We start from the raw sequence: 18,763 nt of genomic DNA, 5'->3' as shown, positions 1-18,763 counted from the left end.
TAAACATAGAACCAACAAATACATATAATTATACAGATCTACTAATCAGTCATATACTAGCATAGTACTATCTTATAACCAGGATACATAATCTAGTGGGTCGGCATTGGTGCCTTCGACCCACGGGTACAGTGAGGAAAACTCATCCCTCAGTCCGACGAGTAGCATAAAAGTACACAACACCGAGTATAACTCCAACACCAACTCTACTGATCACCTAAACGAAACTAGTGACCTTAAGCTTAGTTAATAATCCCAAAAGACCTAAAATACCCAAACTGCGTTTTTTATATTTCAGCATTTTTTTGTTTTTTTGAATCTGTCACATTTTTTTAAATGAGCATAACTCATTCATATAACGTCGGAATTACTTAATTTTTTTTCCAGTATGTAATTTGGTGTTTGTAGTTCATTTTAGACTATAAAAACACATATTTTGGTTAGATATTGAATCAGTTATAGACCTCGAAAGACAACATATCAATGCTGCGTATTTTCTGTTTCAACATTTTTTTTTGAAATTTGTCCCACTTTTAAAATGCGCATAACTCACTCATATGAAGTCGGAATTACTTGATTCTTTTTTCATCATGTAATTTAGTGTTTGTACTTCAATTTAGAATGTAACCGAAAAACCGGTTCTAGTTTGAAAAATAACCGAAAAACCGGGACCGGAACCGGAACCGACGCTAGAACCGGCGATCCGGTTCCCGGTTCTTATAATATAGGAAAACCGGTTCCGGTTCCGAACCGGTCCGGTTCTAAAGCTCATCCTTAATTTTTATGGTTCCTAATAACTCCATAATGAATAAAGTTTCCAACTTTATCCATTAGAATGGCCCAACCAACCAAGATCTAGTCTTTAAGTCTCAAAGGGACCAAAAGTGCATATTTTCCAACTTAATCCATTAAGTCCAAGTCTCAACCTTTAGATCTGAACAATATGATGTTTAGATGGATAAAATTTCCAACTTTATCCATAACAAGGTCACAAATTTTCAAGATCTAAACTTTATGCACTAAAGTGACCAAAAGCTTATAACACCCAAGACTAGCTAGATCTATCAAATGAATCATCAAGATTCAAACTTTATACCTCTAGAAGAAATATAAAGGTGAACAAAGTCTGGATCTACAAGCTCCAATGCAACCAACACTTCTCCAAAGAGCTCCTTCTTCTCCAAGATGCTCCAAGAACACTCCAAAGCACTCAAGCACACATTTTTTTGCTCAAAAGCCTCAAACTAGGGTTAGGGTTTTCAAGGGAGGGTGTTGGAGAGGTGGAGGTTGAGAATGGAATGGGTTTGGGAAGTTAAGGAGCTTAAATAGGGCTCAAACCACGAAAATAGGGTTTGGGCACTGATCGCATACGCCCAACGTACTCCTGGTACGCCCAGTGTACTCAGGGATGCCCTAGTATGCCCAACGTACTTCCCCGTACGCCCAGCGTACGCGACTTAACCCAAAACTGCCTAACTTCAAACAGTCATAATTTCTTCGTTTTAACTCCGATTTCGATGATCTTTATATCCACAAAAATGTGTTGAGGAGCCCCACAATATTATCTAAATATCATGGACTAAAAACTTCTCGAACAAAAATTCATATTTCATGCAAGAAGTCTGAAACATCATTTTTCCCGTTTTGCCCCTTTGACTCCAACACAACCCATGGGATTGGATCGCGTGACGAATATTATCAACATCCAATAGGGTCTAAACCCTATTCCTTTGAAGCCCAAGGCCTTTACTTGATCCATTTATTGTCCAAAATTCCGAAATAAGAAACTTTTCGAAACAGGATGTTACACAAATCTCCTGGGGTACAAAACCCGTTATGGGTGTCCCTTCCCCTTTTCACTTTAAGGAACTCCATTTGCGATCTTTGTAGAAAAGCAAGCTCAATAAAGAAAAAAATCCAGAGCATACAGGAAAATGGTGATATCAAATAATGAAGAACCCACAACTTGACAAAAGACTGATCAGATAAAGGTGTAATACTAAACACATAGATCGATTTAGAAGAGAAGAAACAATGAGAAATGTTTGGTAAAGTAGATTTGCTGCGATACATACCTGAAATCAGCAACATGAAATCCAACGAACCACCATCGTCATAGCATCCATTATCAGCCTTATTTTCACATCAAAACATAGGCGCCCTCGACAACTGGAACTCAAAAATGGCTCACAGAAGGCTACTTCGAATTTAGGAGAATTCAAAAAATAATAATAAGGGTTTATTTTTTCTGATGGTGCGTGTAGGTGAGAAACAAGAAGAAAAATAAGAAGAAGAAGATGATGATGATGATAGGGTGGGGGAATTGAATGGGTGTTTCTTTTTTCAGAGAGAGAGAGAGAGAGAGAGAGAGAGAGAGAGAGAGAGAGAGAGAGAGAGAGAGAGAGAGAGAGAGAGAGAGAGAGAGAGAGAGAGAGAGAGAGAGAGAGAGAGAGAGAGAGAGAGAGTCTAATTCTTTTATTTTTATTTTTAATTAACAAATTATTAAAGAAAATATAAAAATATAAAAAAGAAGTTAAAAGGGCATAACCGTCATTTCAGGTTTTTCAAGGATCAAAACCACGAAAATTTCTTAATTTTATGATAAAAAACATGAAATATTTTTTGTTTTGGACTTTTCATGCAAGTCCGAAACGTTTTGGACTCTATCCATAGTTTTTTGCGAATCACACGGATCAAATTTGCAGAACAATAAATAAGATCTGGCAGTTGACTATTAAGTATTAACCCATACCAAATTTCCGTTTTTTTAACAATAAATAAGTTGTTAAATAAGATCTGGCAGTTGACCGTTAACACATACCAAATTTGCGTTTTTTTTAACAATAAATAAGTTGTTAAATAAGCAGTTGACTATTAACCCATACGAAATTTGCGTTTTTTTTAACAATAAATAAGTTGTTAAATAAGATCTGGCAGTTGACTATTAACCCATACCAAATTTGCGTTCTTTTTTAAACAATAAATAAGATCTGGTATCTATTTTAAATTACACCAACGTTGACCATTAACCCATATATGATCTAACTTACCAGCACACGGTAATTGGATTGAATATTGTTCATGGATTCCAATAACTTTACAAGATCACAGAAGCTATTAGACTTGTCTCAACGATTTCGTCAATCGAAGTCTGTTTTCCCAATTTCAGATGACCCCTCAATTGGTCAAACCGAAAGATCCAAAAGACCCAACCGAGCTGCTGTTCTGATATGTTTATTCGAGGAAGAAGATGACATCTATGTTATTTTAACCGAACGATCATCAAAGCTGTCGTCTTACTCTGGTAAAGAAAGTCGTGCACTTTAGGTATTCGATGAAATGCCTGAATGAAATTAAAACCTTGAAATGTGTTCGTTTTGCAGGGGAAGTGTCGTTGCCGGGAGGTAGAACGGACAAAGAGGATACAGATGATATTCGTACCGCATTGAGGGAAGCTGAAGAGGAAATTGGCTTGGATCCCACCCTTGTAGATGTTATTACTGTTCTTGAACCGTTTGTAACCAAGGTAAGATTATTTTCTCCGGTTTTTATTTCAATATGAATTAGATGTTGAATTTAATTTGGAAATTGTGCAAATAGGAGCTAAATGTGCTTACTTTAAATGAACTTTTGTTATCTGTTTTGTCATGAAATAACGATTTGTAAGAATCCCAATAGCTTTTATGTAGTCGTTTTTAACATGTAGTCAACTATTTGATTGTAATGGCAGAAGAATGTTACAGTAGTTCCAGTGATGGGTATCCTATGGGATAAACAAGCATTTAATCCGATTCCAAATCCTGGAGAAGTGGAATCCATATTCTATGCACCTTTGGAAATGTTTCTCAAGGTTAATATTCATGCTTTTTCTCTTCTATTAAGTTGTTTTTTATGTATTATGTAAAAAACAAACATTCATATGTAACTTTACGGAATAAGTCGTTTTTTCATTAAGTCCATTAAGTCAAAAGATTATTGATTCAGGATGAAAACAGACGACATGAAGAGAGAGAACATGGGGGAGACAAATACTTGCTTCACTATTTTTCTCATAAAACAAATAACAGGGTGTATGTGATATGGGCTCTAACCGCCGGAATCTTGATAGCTGCCGCCTCCCTCGTTTTCCGGCGACCACCGGAATTTCAAGAAAGGGCGTCTAAACTCTGGCACAAAAACCACTCAAGTTCTAATGTTTCTGGAATCATTCAGCCAAAATATATAGAAATGTGATAGAAGTCGAATCAAAGATAAAATTGTAAGCTTATTTGTATCAAATAAATTTTTTGTCTGTGGCATATGTAAAAATGTTTTATTTTATGTTATGTATTTTTTTATGCACATCATATGTCAATTAACTTGGAAATAGTGTTCCAACCTGATCATTTATGAGATTATTGGTACCTGACTACCTGATTTGAATTTTCACATGTTGTAAAATAATAAAAATAGCAACGATATTGAGTTATTGACCATGAAACAAAGCTGTCAAAAGAATCACAAACACATTTACAAAATTTAAATATCACCCCACAATCCATCCACGTTTCAATTTCGCACCAACTTTTGATATCTTAACATGAAGATCATGATCAACTTGCAGTTTTGCACCAAAGAACTCTACTATTTTTGATAAACCCATCAATCCTAAAATAGCCCAGCGGCATACAGAGAGTATCCTTTGTACAAAAATGTTTAGACACAACCCTTTCATCAAACATAAGTATATAACCTTGATGAAAGTAACATAAAACATAAGTATATAACCTTGACAGAAGAATAAAATAAAGTAATTTCGTTCAGGCATTTCATCAAACACATGTTATGTATCTCTAATTGGCCACATTTTCTATATAACTCCACAACATTTCATATTCCACTAATCAGACACAAACCCATCAATCATAAAATAGAACAGCAGCATATAAAGTAAGTGTCTTTTGCACAAAAATGTTCAGACATCATCAGCCTTTTTAGCTTACCTCTAACAGTCATGATGAAAGTAACATAAATCTTAACCTGGCACTGGCACGGCAGGTAGAATAGAATGGCATTAATCTCTTTCAGGGCATTTCATCGAACTTGCTCTGCATCTCCAATTTGGCCAAACAGAATTTCGTCAAACAGTTTCACCAGACCAAAAAAGATTGATATTGTCTGTCAGACAACCATGTAACCATGCCAGGATCCATTAGATGGATTGGCAACGATCATCTACTGAGCCATGGCCTGAACCATGAAGATCGGTTAATCACGCTCTGGTTACATTGGTCGTGGTTCATCAACCAGACATGGGTTTCTGTCTTCTTAGGAATCAAGAATACAGAGGTACGAGCCTATAGAACAGATCCTGTTCAAGTAAGGTCGTGCTTCTTCTTCTCTCTCTGTTGTATTTATACTGGCTTTCTTTTTCACTTCGCATCCATGTGGGACGAAACAAAAGAGTACAGACCTAACCCCGGTCCCCGGCCCTCTTTCTTTTTGGGTTTAATACCAACTATTTTGGTTTTATGAATAACACAATTTCAAATTTAATGTGACATTATTATTTATAAACTTATAACTGTTTTTTGTTATTGATAGATGGTTTTCATATTTAAAATTTATGTGATTTTACTTTATGTTATAGTATAATGTGACATTTTTAAAATTTAAAAATTTAAAAGCGTTAAGAGTTTTTTTTAGTGTAAGTATTCAGTTTATTAATTAAAACGGTTTTCTTTGTCGAAATTTAAAAATTAAATGCCATACATGTATATTTCAATACGAAAATATTATAAAGAGGAAGTTAAAAAGACATGATATCCATGAAAATAAAATAAAAAAACACACAACCTACTATAGTATATAATTTATAAAAATATGAAAGATGTGGATATGTTTTGTAATTTATTAAGCTGTTGAAAAAATATGAAAGATGTGGATATGTTCTGTTAAGAAATATATAAGTGAATAATAATATGTTAAACATTTTCTCAACTCCAACACATGTGTATTTCTTGTAGCATCCTCAAACGCTTCAAGATATAATAGACAATTTTTCTATCTTGCTAAACCCCATTATATATATCCCATTCCATGCAGATATCTTGAAAATAATTTAGTTTCTTACTTGAAACTCCAACAGGTTTCATTCAAATTCAATAATGGTACATCCATCTTGTGTGGACGTGGTCTATTCCTTATTTGTAGTGTATGTATTTGTATGTATTACTTGAATCAACATATACATATATGAAGTAACCTCACGCTTTGTAATTGGCAAGTTATAATGAATTTGAACAACAATAGCATACATTATATCTCATATCAAAAGTTGGAACTAGTAGATAACTCTCATTAAACGAATCTACATTTATCAAAACGTACCATATAGAGTCGAATCACATGTAAACCAAAAAGAATCAATCACAAATACACATACAAAACTCATCTCCTTCAACTAAAAACCTCATAAAACTTCTCAATAACAAGCAACCCCGAATCAATCGACTCCAACGGATCCTTCCTCAACCTGTGTCTCAAACAATTCGGAATCACAACCGCAATATCCTCCGACGTCACCGTATCCCGCCCCTTCAACGCCGCCAAAGCTTTCGCCGCCCTATTCGTCACAATATCACCACGCAATCCATCAACATTCAACTCCGCACACACTTTCGAAATCTTAACCCTAAGTTCATGATCAATCACCACCTTCGATAAACAACTCCTCGCAGCCGTTATCTGCTCTTGAAGCTTCTCTTGATCCGCTTTATACGTTTCCCTAAACTCCTTAGGGTTTTTATCAAATCGCGCTCTCTCCTCCACAATTTTAACCCTAAGTTCCGCGTCACGAACCGTTCCCACTTGCGCGTGCATCCCAAATCGATCGAGAAGTTGCGGTCGGAGTTCACCTTCTTCGGGGTTTCCCGATCCGATAAGGATGAAACGCGCGGGATGCGAAATCGATATTCCTTCACGTTCGACTGTGTTCCACCCTGAAGCCGCGGAATCGAGAAGCACGTCGACTAAATGATCATCCAAAAGATTTACTTCATCAACGTATAAAATCCCGCGGTTGGCTTTCGCGAGAAGACCGGGTTCGAATGCTTTGACTCCTTCGGTGAGGGCTTTCTCGATGTCGATAGTGCCACATACGCGGTCTTCGGTGGCTCCTAAAGGAAGGTCAACCATGTTGATTTTGACTTTTAGGGTTGGGAGTTGTTCGCCTTTGATTAGTTTTTCGCGGACTTCCATGCCCATTGATTCGGGGTCTTCTGGGTCGGAGTTGAAGGGGTCGGCGGCGACGACGGTGATTTCGGGGAGGAGATCGACGAGTGATCGGACGGTTGTGGATTTTCCGGTTCCTCTGTCTCCCATGATCATGACTCCGCCGATTTTTGGGTCGATTACGTTTAATAGAAGGCAGAGTTTCATCTCGTCTTGTCCGACTATTGCTGCAAAGGGGTATACTGGTCTTTGGTTTTCCTTTGAGAGCTTTTGTGCCTGTGCCTTGTATTCATTAGTATAAAAAAAAAAAATACATATGCAAGATTCAAAGACATTTCATCGAACACCTAAACTGCATTCAGCATTCCTGTTGGCACTAAAGGTCTGGTGATTAGGTTTATACCGATTCAAAGTATATATTCTAAATCAGATGAAATTGTACGAATTCCATTTAAAATACAATAGAATGGAAAATGAACTACTTCGTTTCTATGGTTAACAAAGACAGATAACCCACTAATTGCGATAAAATGGAAGTGGGAAACAGTTGTACCTGTTCTTGGGCTGGGCTGATTTCAGTGGCAACATTTGAGATTGAAAAATGAGACCTTCCTTTCTTCGATGGGAGTCCAATACCTCCATAAAACCTTCTGCCTTGAGTATGACCTGCCATAACATGAATGCTCGAGCATTAGGTTTTGGTTTTATAATACCTCATATAACACACACAAATACTATCGTGAAGATCCAAACATAGAAGACATCGAGGTTTAAAACCGAAAATCTGAGATCCAGCTCAACATTCCAAGGATATCTCTAAATTCACAACTCAGTCTTCTCTAACCGATGGAAAAATCATCATGAACAATCGTTCTGATTCATGAAAAATCTTTCAAATTCCAAAGAAAAACGGATGAGAGTGAAGTATGAAGAGCAAAGATTTCACTCCATAGCAGAGTAAATGTTTTGCGAAACTGTAAAGCTACACTGGTAGATTTTACTATATGTTTCTCTAAAATTATTGAGCCAGTCACCCCATTTCATTCATAAACCCTCAAAATTCCATACACAGAACTCCTAATTTCACGGAAACCCCCAAAATTAGAAACAACTGATGAAACGCAATTGAAGAATCGTTACCAACAGAATGCCAAAATGAAAATTCCATTACAGTTCTCTTAACGTACCCCCCACATTTTGATTGAATGACACTAACTTGAATGAAATACAAAAAGTTTTCATAAAAACCTGGATTAAAGGATAGAGCACGAATTGACGCCTTTGGCGAAGAAGAAGAAGAAATAGAGGGAGAGCTCAGTAGTGCTGCTGCAGAAGAAGTTCCTAGTAATCCGGCCATGGTTGCTTACGAATATGTTGAAGCCTGAAGGTTTAGACGAGTAGGAATAGCATTGGTGGATTGATCAGTGTGTTAGTCTACTGGTCTCTAGGGTTCTATATGGATAAGAGGATAGATATCATTTCATTGGCTTGTAACGTGATGCATTTTTTTTTAATTGGCTTCGTGGCTCCATATTGTGCTGTAATCATGCGGATTGTACATACGGAAAATTTTCATTTCTAGCTGTTGGATGATGGTTTTTTTCTAGAAAAAATACCTCTATTTATTTATTTATTTTAAATATTTCTCGATTTTTTTCTACAAAGACACCTCTAACTTTTTTAAAATGCATAATACTTTTAATTCGAGGATTGTTGTTGGGGAAGAAATTTAGATTTTGTTTAGTTACGGAAATATAGTTGTTTTTTAGTAACAAAATCTTAAGAAAAGTTTTTATATTTTGGTTGTATAAATGATTTAGTTTTATATTTTATTTATCCAAGTCATAAAAACAGGTTATTGTATCTATTTTGATATTATTATCCTGTATACCGGTCACCAACAAAATATGATGATTTTTTCATATGATCAAAATATAAAGATTTTTTAAGTATGTTATTTTTAATATTATATTATTATCTTAATATAATCTTAATGTAATAGTTTTGGTTTTCGGTTTGACAATCTCCCTTAAACGGTTTGGGGAAAAAATTTTGGGTTCAACAAATAAATTGATTAAGAAAAAAATATATTCCAAACCATGTTTTTCATTGCGGTTTGAAACGGACGATTTATGCGCATTTTAATGATTTCAACTTTATCATTTTCACTCATTTATAAATTTCTCGTTAATCACAAAAGTTTTAAACAAGCATAGCGGATAAACGAGCAAAAAGTTGTGCTGCAACCCTTTTTTGGATTCCAAAACTTATTCTTTTAAAACGACACTCATAGATCTTGGGGTCATAACATTAATATGCATGACACGTTGGACTCTATTGAGGAGCTCTACAACATCTGGCATAAGGAAACCGAAAGTATCAAATGCAAAAAGTATAAACATATGTTGATTTTCCATGCACGCTTTCTCATTTTTTTGCTACTTTGCATGAGATGACTTTTAAAACAGCTTACCTCATAGTAAAAACCCTACTCCCAAGCTTACAAGAAGGGAAACCCATGTTAGATCCATACATACATGCTTCCCTCCGGTCCATCCAAAAACTATAACATCAGTTGGTCTAAGTGTTGATCTTCATTCCAACGGGCCAATCAGAAAGTTCACATGTCTCTTTCTTAGCAGAAACCTCATCACGCCTAAATATGTCGAAAAGAACATCCCTAACCAGATCGGGTCGGTACTTGAAACATGTGAGCTCTCTACAATGAACTGCATGCTTCCCAAAGAGTCCAAGCATGCCTTGCGACAAACATGACATGTTTCATCAACTGGAAATAAAATGATCAGATCACGATTCTTAAGGATAGCACGATATTCCACTGGTGACATATATTGGCCAAGACCGTCAATATGAATAAATATAAGAAAATCCTGAGCATGTTGTACCCTTAGACACTCAAAAACTACTTTCTACCAAATATTCATGTTGAAGTAAACTTCCATGTCTTGAAAATCTTACTAAAAATAGCTTCTGCCAATGAATGTTGGGCTTTTGGAGGGACGGTGTCCTTATTAGTAAAACCGATCAAGCCAAAACCCGAAATCATATTACGAAGACAGAACAAAACACAAACATAATCAGAATCCATACTACATAATTTTTGTTTATGATCTTTAAATTTAAAACTTTTAATTTTTGTTTATGATCTTTAAATTTAAAACTTTTAATTTTTGTTTATGATCTTTAAATTTAAAACTTTTAACATCCAATCAAGGATGTATTAGGGGTGTGCATAAAAACCGCAAAACCGAAAAACCGAGTCGATCCGGCCAATCCGAAACCGAAAAAACCGAAACCGAAACAAATCGAAACCGAAAAAAAACCGAAACCGAAAAAACCGGGTACCTACGGGTCGGTTTCGGTTTTGATATTAAGATATCCGCGGATACCCGAACCGAACAATCATATATATATATATATATATATATATATATATATATATATATATATATATATATATATATAAATGAATTTTGTTCGATGTCTAATTTCAAACTGATATGTCAAGAAAACAAGGAAACAATTAAAGATGCGTTCCAATGCATATACAAAACACACGGAAATTAGGATCATAACTGGCATGACGCTATCATTAAATTATTAACTATAAACTATAAAGTGTGTATATATGTTTTTTTTTATCAACATTATCATATTTATCAACTTATCACAAGTATGTTTTATATCTGTCTATTTAATTTTCAGAAAGCATGGCTAAAATGGACTTTATAGCTTTGATTGACTTTTATTTTTTTGTATTTAGTGGGTATCCGTGAACCGAACCGTGGTTACCCGCCTTTACACGGTTCGGTTCGGTTCGGGTTTTTTATAATTTCTGTTCGGTTTCGGTTAGTGCATGTAAGGTACCCGCCCCGTGGTCACGGTTCACAATTTTATTACTATCCGAAACGAACCGCCCCGTGAACACCCCTAAGATGTATGCTAATGTAATCTGTTTGCCACTTTACACCCACGTTGCTCTCATTCCCCATGTCTTTTCCTTTGGCAGTTTGTTTGTTGTAATACTATCACCAGCATGCACTGAAACATAATCGTTAAGAAGTAATTATCATATTTAAAAAATGCCAAATTGATTAAAACAACTGTTGCAACAATTTCCAAAACAGGCGAGACAATAATGGATGAAACAAATGATGCAATAATCAATTAACTAATAGTGAAATCTCAACCAGTATTTTTATAGAGTAGTTTGATTTACTATATCGCATAAGGTTTATTGTATACAATCAATTAACTAATATTTCTATATGGTACGGTACGGTTTGAACCACAATTTTATAATTAAAAACCGCAAACCGCAAGGTTTGACAAAGTTACAAACCGCAAATCACACCACAAAAGTTTTAAATCGCGTTATGTGGTATGATGCGGGCGGTTTGTACGGTTTGATAAACACCTTTACTAGTCGATGTAAATATATATAAAAAGTTAACCCTATATGAAAAATGGAATTAGCAGATTAAGTGAGTGAACTATGTAAAAAAATACAAAAAATCTTTATTTGGTGTAACCAAACCGAACCAATTAATCCAAAGATAATATTAAAAAAATAAAAACATAATATTAAAAAAATCCTTATATTTTGATCATATCTGCGAAAAAGTCCACATATTCTGTTGGTGACCTGACCAGTTTACATGGTAAAACGGTCAAAATGCAAATAATTGTCAGTTTTTGGGGCTTAATTGAATAAAAGAAATATGAAGATTAAATTGATTATAAGACAAACATAAGGTCTTTCTTGAAGATTTCCCTTTACAGAAAAATGAAATAAGTTCTTATTTTCAGTTTTCATTAGAAACTTTGGAAAACGTGTTTAGTTAAAACTTATTCATTTTTCATTTTCGGTTTTAGAAAATTATAAAACATGTTTAGATGTGTACTTGAAACATCCCAAAAATACGGTCCAAAAATTCCGTTTTAAATTATTAAATAAACCATAGTTATCAAAATCATTTCACCCAAAAACATAAGTCATCGCATCAAATCATAGTATCATATCAAAACACATGTCCACATATCAGAGTAAAACATCCTAGGCTAAACAAAATGATGTGTGCACTGTAGTCATCCCGAGCTCTTCCCCTTGCTATCGGAAGTACCTAAAACCAAAACTGAAAACTGTCAACACGAAGCTTAGTAATTCTCCTCAAACTACCACATACCACACATAATCACATAATCACATAACTTGGGCCTTGCTCGCTACATCGGCCCCTGCCCGACATCGTACCGAAGTCCGGCATCGGGCCCCGCCCGACATCGGACCGAAATCCGACATCGGGCCCCGCTCGGCATTAAGCAAAGCTTGGTATACATATAACATATCAACAAATACATAAACAATCACATAACATAAACATATAAACATTCCTCGGGCTTTCCCCGACATCGGACTGAAGTCCGGAACATATAAAACATCACATGCAAGAATCACGAAGACATCAAGCATACAAACATTCCTCGGGCTTGCCCCGACATCAGACCGAAGTCCGGAAACATATAAATCTACATCGGGCACTGCCCGACTTTGGACCTTAGTCCATAATTTACTATCACACATAAACGGACCGACATTGGTGCCTTAGACCCGTTCCTATAGGAGAAAACTCACCTCACAAAGTTGATTGCTGAATCTCACAGTAAGGAATCTCTAACGGCTGCTCCCGCGACTCCCCGACTATCATTAGCACAATAACACTTAGTCAAAATTCAATAATCCTTCTTAGGGTAAAATGACCATTTTACCCCTGGTCTAATTTGGACCATATCCAAGGCCCAATTCCATCTAATCTTTCCAAGTCCACTAATGTCCCACTAAAGGCCCACTAATGGCCCAATTTTCTAAATTGAGCCCAACTTCTCACGGGAATATCCAACAGCTGCATCTTGCCGTGAGGTCGCTGCGTTCGGCATTGACTTTCCGGCAAGTCAAGCACCGCTCTACGTACCATGCTACGTCCCGCTTCATGCAACACTACCAATAATCAGGGCGAAGATCCCGATACATCTTCGTCGCCCCGGGATGGATGGAGTATCTGGACTTGTGAGCCTCATCCATTAGAATCTGGCGTACACCTCCCCAGTACGGAACCCAGACCCTCCCATGCAGGGTCAACAACCCATGAATGTCATAATCAAATGAGGCCACCTGTCCTATGATCCGCTCACACTTCCGGCGCTCCTCCTTCATACCCTCGATCTGCGCCTCCTGGATCTACTCCAGCAACGGAGTAACTACTGTCATCCTCAGGCATATGTCTCGAATCGTAGCCGCCACTGCCTTGCAGCTAAGAGCATCAGCCACCACATTGACCTCCCCTGGGTAATAAAGGATCTCACAGTCGTAGTCCTTCACCACATCTAACCACCGACACTGTCTCATGTTTAGATTCGGCTGATCCATAAGGTACCTCAAGCTCTTGTGGTCCGTGTAAATGGTATAAAGAACCCCATAGAGGTAATGTCGCCAAATCTTGAGGGCGAAAACCACATCCCCTACAAGTTTCCTCACATACTACATCAGGATTTTTGAGTACGGATCCTTCACCACAAAGAACCCCATAGAGGTAATACACCATAACAAACATCAGGATTCTCATCATAACTCGAGGGATCTCACATACTACAAGTTTCCTGGGTTTATCTCAGCCTTCCTTCATTTGAGTACGAATCCTTTACTTTCAGTAGTACGAGCCCATACTACCTTCCACATCTATCTGTACTTTCCTCAGAACTGCCTTGACTCCACCAAGTCCCTTCTACTACTACTTTTCTTTGCTATTCTCATCCTAGGCTTGCCCTAGGGTAACCTCCGATCCACTCTCCTCCATCAGCTGCATAAGAAGTCCCTGCTACCTTTCCCTAACTAGCTCGCGAATACCATTACATATTACTAAAACCAGATAATTCTTCGAATGAGAGGTCTCTTCCTACAACGGTTGGACTCAGATAAGAGCTGCGAAATGGGACTAAACCTAACCTTCTGAAATTATTTAGTCCTTGTAATATGTAAATTAACGTATTCGTTCACTGGTTAGCTAAAGACAACTAGAACTCCTAAAAGCACAAAGCAAGCAACATTCGAGCATTAAGTAACCATAATCAAGCATATCCTACTCAGGCCATCATATTGCTGACTAATCAGTACTAGCATACAGTTCAATAAGCTCATACAGCAGGCATATAAGGCATCCTTTCTAGATCCTCAGCCCTAAACTAGCATGCAGTTCTCATACACATATAACAGGCATACATGACATCATTCCTAGATCCTTAGCCCTAATCTAACATGCAGTTCTCATACTCACATCATAACATAAACTTGTATGAGTAATTTGGGAGTACTTACTTGAGCTCGGCTGATTGCATGCACCACACCCTTTTTCTCTTTTCAAAATCCCTTTTGTAAAAATGGTTTTTCTTTTAAAAATTTATACCAAGTCCTCAGTTTGAGTTCAAAATCCCTTTTGTAAAAATGGTTTTTCTTCACAAGCCCACTTCATCCAAGTCTTTAGCTTTTTAAGCCCAAATCTCCTTTGATGGATCCGCAAAGCCCAATAATGCCTCGAAAGCCCACAAAGCCCATTTCCAAGCTAATCCATAACCGCAACAAGCTCCAAAACCCTGCAAAATACCTCATGCAAAATAGAAAGTCCCCGATACGATCTATAATAAAGAAAATAAATAAAATACAATGCAATACTAATAAAAATACCTAAAAAAACTAAAATAAACTAATAAAAAGAAGTAAATAAAATAAACTATCAAAGAGGATGAAGATGTACCCAATACCCTTGGACGACCATTACTTAATACAACACGAGCTTTTGTGGATGTTTGTGAGTCAAATGTTACTTTACAAGTAGGATAAGAAGAGATGACATTCGGGGTTGAATAAGGATTCAAGAGGTCTAAGAATCAGGATGAAGTGTTCTTTATGGATGAATATAATGAGCTTGAAGAGTTATAGGAGTTAATGGAAGAAGAGGTCCAAACAATGAAAAAACCAAAAGAAGAAATCAAGCTTACTAGCGAAGAGACTGGATTCCAATGATATTTGAAGTCTTCGCCTTTACTATACCACAAGTCCAAGTTGAGGAGGCTAGTGAAATTAAAGATTTTAGTTCAAGCGATGAAGGGGATGATCACAAAAGCATAGATACCAAGCTTGATAAGATGGAAATGGACAAGAAGGAGTTAGCTGAAAACAAAGTGAAGAGCTCGAATGATGAAAAATCCCAAGGAGTTAAAAGAAAGCGTGAGGCGTGCGACAATCAAATGGAGAAAGAAAATTCAAAGAAAGCGTACGTAAGACGAGTTCAAGCTTACAAAACGAGGTGGAAGGAACAAAAGGAAAAGAGGGAGATTCCGCTCCCAACTGACACAACATAGAGCGGGAAGGAGTCCGACTCACGACTTCATCAAAAAAAGCGTTTCTATGGAGGCAACCCAAGCTCGGTTTGTATTTTCTTTTCTTTTTTCATTTTATTTAGTTTTGCATTTCTTTTAATTTGATTTTTAGGATAGTCATTCAGTCATCTTCTATTTAAAAAATCAAATGTGGGATTCGAATTGTGAGTGGTAAAGTTTATTAAGGAAAAATTAAATGGTTTTTGGTAAAATTTAAAACTCACGGCGTAAGCTTAGACATGACGACGTGGGGAATCAAAGAAGCCCCAATATATTTGCATTCATGTAAAACTCGTGAGAGTAAGATCTCATGATGTGAGCTTTGGAGGGAACCAATACCTTATTTCTTCAAACTTAAACCATTCGACCTTTATTTCTTTCACACCGCTCACGACGTAAGATATCGCCCAAGGTCCCACTTCGTTTTTTAGCTAATTTCATTCGATTCTTCTTGGTTTCGAGTTCCAACTTAAATTAAGGTATGATATCCGTACTCTAAACTCGTTTATTTTACTGATTTTGAACATTTGGAGTCTTAGGGTTCGTTTTAGGGTTTCGTGTGCGAAATTGGTCCCATTTTTTGAGAAATTTTTGTTGCATGTTTGATTTAAGGACTTAGATTAACTATTTGAAGAAACCTCTAGTGATATTTGGGTTCGATTTGGCCAAGAAACTACCTGATGTTCATGTCACTGCCGAACTAAACTCATGACGTGAGGATTGATCCTCACGATGTGAAATCTTTGCTCACAAACTATTTGTTTCCTGTTTTATCTTATTTGATGTATTTTGTTTTTGGTTTGTTGTTTCTTCAATTTTTGCAGAATCTATGGGACCAAAAAGAGCAGTCCCCCAAGATCAAGAGTATGTGGATGTCTCAAGTCTCCACCCACTTTATCATTTCCCTCAACATATTTCACAAGCTATATTGAATAACAACACCAACCGTTTAGGGTGGTTGTACAATCAGGAGTTCGCTATCGCCCCTGTCACTGATTAGTCTTAGTTATGATGGGTTGAAAATTTAGAAGAAGTGGAAAAATATTGGCAAAAAAGATAAATTGGCAATGGGTACGATTTTACATGCAATGGTTGGCACAATCTTTTCACAATCCAAGAGCCGGTATATCGTGAACTTTTCTGTCGATTTATTTTCTACGGTTAGATTTGAAGAATCCATGGTTGATCCTACTTAAAACCGGGCACTCACATTTTGATTGGGTGGAGCATATAAAGAGTGTAGTTTGGTAGAATTTGCATGGAGAATGGGGTTATATTTGGAGGATGAAACACGCTCGCCACATTTCGCCTTATTTTTTCTAACTTGTGTTAAATATTTTACCACTGGGATGATTGATGTGGAATTTTGGAGGATCATAGCAAATTACGAGTATAGCTCACGGGATTCTAGAGAAGGCCACATTTGGTCGTCAATTCACCGTTTCTTACATCGCCTAATCACTTTCACTATCAGTCACAAGCTCATTGTGATAAAGTGCCCTCCAAAAACATCTTTTACCTTTGGAGCCTTATTACACTGGGAGTATATATTCTGCGATATTCCATATATATTGGCGAGGTTTTTCGGGAGGAAAACCTATCAATTCTAAAGCCAATAGTCCTATTATGGGGGGCCATTTTGTTACACACTTGGTAGATCTTATAGAATTATAGGTCCAGGTTTTGTTTGTAATCTAACATGTTTTAAAGATACTTAGCTCACCACTTAATTTATGGGACTTATGTGTGTTGTAGTAAACTTGGGTGGCAGATATGGCATACCCGCCAAAGATAAATTGGTACCATTAGAATAACCCTAAGAACAACTGAGGCCACGAGGATAAAGAAACGTGAGAGGGAAGCCGTAACAGTTCCACGACATACCAGTTGGTGGTGTACCAACCGACCCATTCCAAAATCGGGTTGGATATTATTTGGATAATATTAGAGGGGTTATATACTATCAAAACCAAGCCATCGATGGAATCTATTCTCATTTCAGATATAGCGCCAACCCAACATGCCACTACAAGCGCCACGTATTCTAACTTTGGGAAGAAAATTGGGCCTCATAAAATTTCGGGGCGGGGTCGAGTGGAGCGCAAGGAGATGGAGACGACAAATGACTTATCCTTTTATTTTTAGTTTTATTGAGTTTTTATTCATGGTTGTTTTTGTTATTGTAACATCCATAAAAATATGTCAATTTAAAACTTTTTAAATCATTTAAAAAACCAATAATTATTACAAATCTGTTTTCAAAATGATTTCATGTTAGAGTATCCCATAATCAAATCATAAAAACATAAGGTGGTGCACAATCATGCCTTTGCCTTTCCACGATCATCAGAAGTACCTGAAACAATAATCGATAAATGTAAGCTCGAAGGCTTAGCGAGTTACCCTCAAAATACCAACGCCATACAAATATAATCATATCATAACAAACAACATGCATACAGAGTCTACAGAATGACTGGACCGCCCACACCGGGCCTTCAGTCTATCTGGACCACTCTCAGAACCTTCAGCATGTCTGGTCTGCCCTTACCGGGCTTACAACCTGTCTGGACCGTTCTCCGGGCCTTCGGCCTGACTAGTCCACTAACATCGGGCCTTCAGTCTATCCGGGCCGCCCTGGGTCTATTAGCCTTCAACACAAAGCAATACTGCCTTAACCCAACCACAATCCCACAATCAACACATAGATATCAAAAGCTTACTAGCATGCACAAGCAGTCATACAGATTTAACAGATCACCAATCATGGCATCATCTTATACCCTAGGATACAGATCTAACAGATCAATAAGCACAATACTATCCTATCTACCAGGATGCAGGTCTAACAGATCAATAAGCATAACACCATCCTATCTACCAGGATGCAGATCTAACAGATCAATAAGCATATCATGCAACAAACCCGGATACAAATCCGAAAAGGGACCGACCTTGATGTCGTAGACCCTGTTGGTATAGTGAGGATAACTCACCTCACAGTAGCTCAGGATGATAATGCCAAACTCCCCAAATACAACTCCAAACTCAATCACCTACATCCACCAATGATCCACTTCCATAAATTTCCAAATTA

At 37.0% G+C, this 18,763-nt stretch overlaps 2 protein-coding genes and 1 non-coding gene across 4 annotated transcripts; 1 reads left to right on the top strand and 2 right to left on the bottom strand.

Moving 5' to 3' along the window:
- The first annotated feature begins 3,002 nt into the window (after positions 1-3,002).
- On the top strand, positions 3,003-4,428 carry LOC145106681 (nudix hydrolase 11-like). 2 transcript variants are annotated; one of them, XM_079043625.1, is made up of 4 exons: positions 3,003-3,304; positions 3,384-3,526; positions 3,734-3,850; positions 3,985-4,428. In XM_079043625.1, the coding sequence occupies exons 1-4, from the start codon at positions 3,082-3,084 to the stop codon at positions 4,231-4,233; spliced, it is 732 nt and encodes a 243-aa protein (XP_078899751.1). In that variant the 5' UTR covers positions 3,003-3,081; the 3' UTR covers positions 4,234-4,428. The 2 variants fall into 2 exon arrangements, with proteins under 2 accessions (XP_078899751.1, XP_078899750.1); XM_079043624.1 differs by having other exon boundaries at positions 3,005-3,304; positions 3,731-3,850.
- A 726-nt stretch (positions 4,429-5,154) lies between these two features.
- Positions 5,155-5,368, bottom strand: LOC145110563 (small nucleolar RNA U3). Its single transcript, XR_013709940.1, has one exon. It is a non-coding gene; the product is annotated as a small nucleolar RNA U3 (small nucleolar RNA).
- Positions 5,369-6,307: 939 nt separating this feature from the next.
- Positions 6,308-8,701, bottom strand: LOC145106680 (magnesium-chelatase subunit ChlI, chloroplastic-like). The gene is made up of 3 exons (XM_079043623.1): positions 8,461-8,701; positions 7,766-7,878; positions 6,308-7,488 (listed from the first exon to the last, which is right to left on the bottom strand). The coding sequence occupies exons 1-3, from the start codon at positions 8,567-8,569 to the stop codon at positions 6,439-6,441; spliced, it is 1,272 nt and encodes a 423-aa protein (XP_078899749.1). The 5' UTR covers positions 8,570-8,701; the 3' UTR covers positions 6,308-6,438.
- Positions 8,702-18,763: the final 10,062 nt, after the last annotated feature.

This window comes from Lactuca virosa, chromosome 4, assembly GCF_052849685.1.
Source record: "Lactuca virosa cultivar CGN04683 chromosome 4, Lactuca_virosa_CGN04683_v6, whole genome shotgun sequence".
In the NCBI taxonomy this organism is placed as follows: Eukaryota; Viridiplantae; Streptophyta; class Magnoliopsida; order Asterales; family Asteraceae; genus Lactuca; species Lactuca virosa.
Note: the sequence above shows the minus strand (reverse complement) of the source record. Positions and strands in the feature narration are given on the sequence as shown.

Bases quoted from the DNA above. Each gene is read 5' to 3' on its own strand.
- LOC145106681 (XM_079043624.1), top strand. From the start codon at position 3,082: ATGGATTCCAATAACTTTACAAGATCACAGAAGCTATTAGACTTGTCT. The intron at 3,305-3,383 runs GTAAAGAAAGTC...TTCGTTTTGCAG, and splicing joins AAAGCTGTCGTCTTACTCTG to GGGAAGTGTCGTTGCCGGGA. The intron at 3,527-3,730 runs GTAAGATTATTT...TTGTAATGGCAG, and splicing joins TTGAACCGTTTGTAACCAAG to AAGAATGTTACAGTAGTTCC.
- LOC145106680 (XM_079043623.1), bottom strand. From the start codon at position 8,569: ATGGCCGGATTACTAGGAACTTCTTCTGCAGCAGCACTACTGAGCTCT. The intron at 7,879-8,460 runs GTTTTTATGAAA...ATGTTATGGCAG, and splicing joins TGCTCTATCCTTTAATCCAG to GTCATACTCAAGGCAGAAGG. The intron at 7,489-7,765 runs GTACAACTGTTT...TACAAGGCACAG, and splicing joins TCAGCCCAGCCCAAGAACAG to GCACAAAAGCTCTCAAAGGA.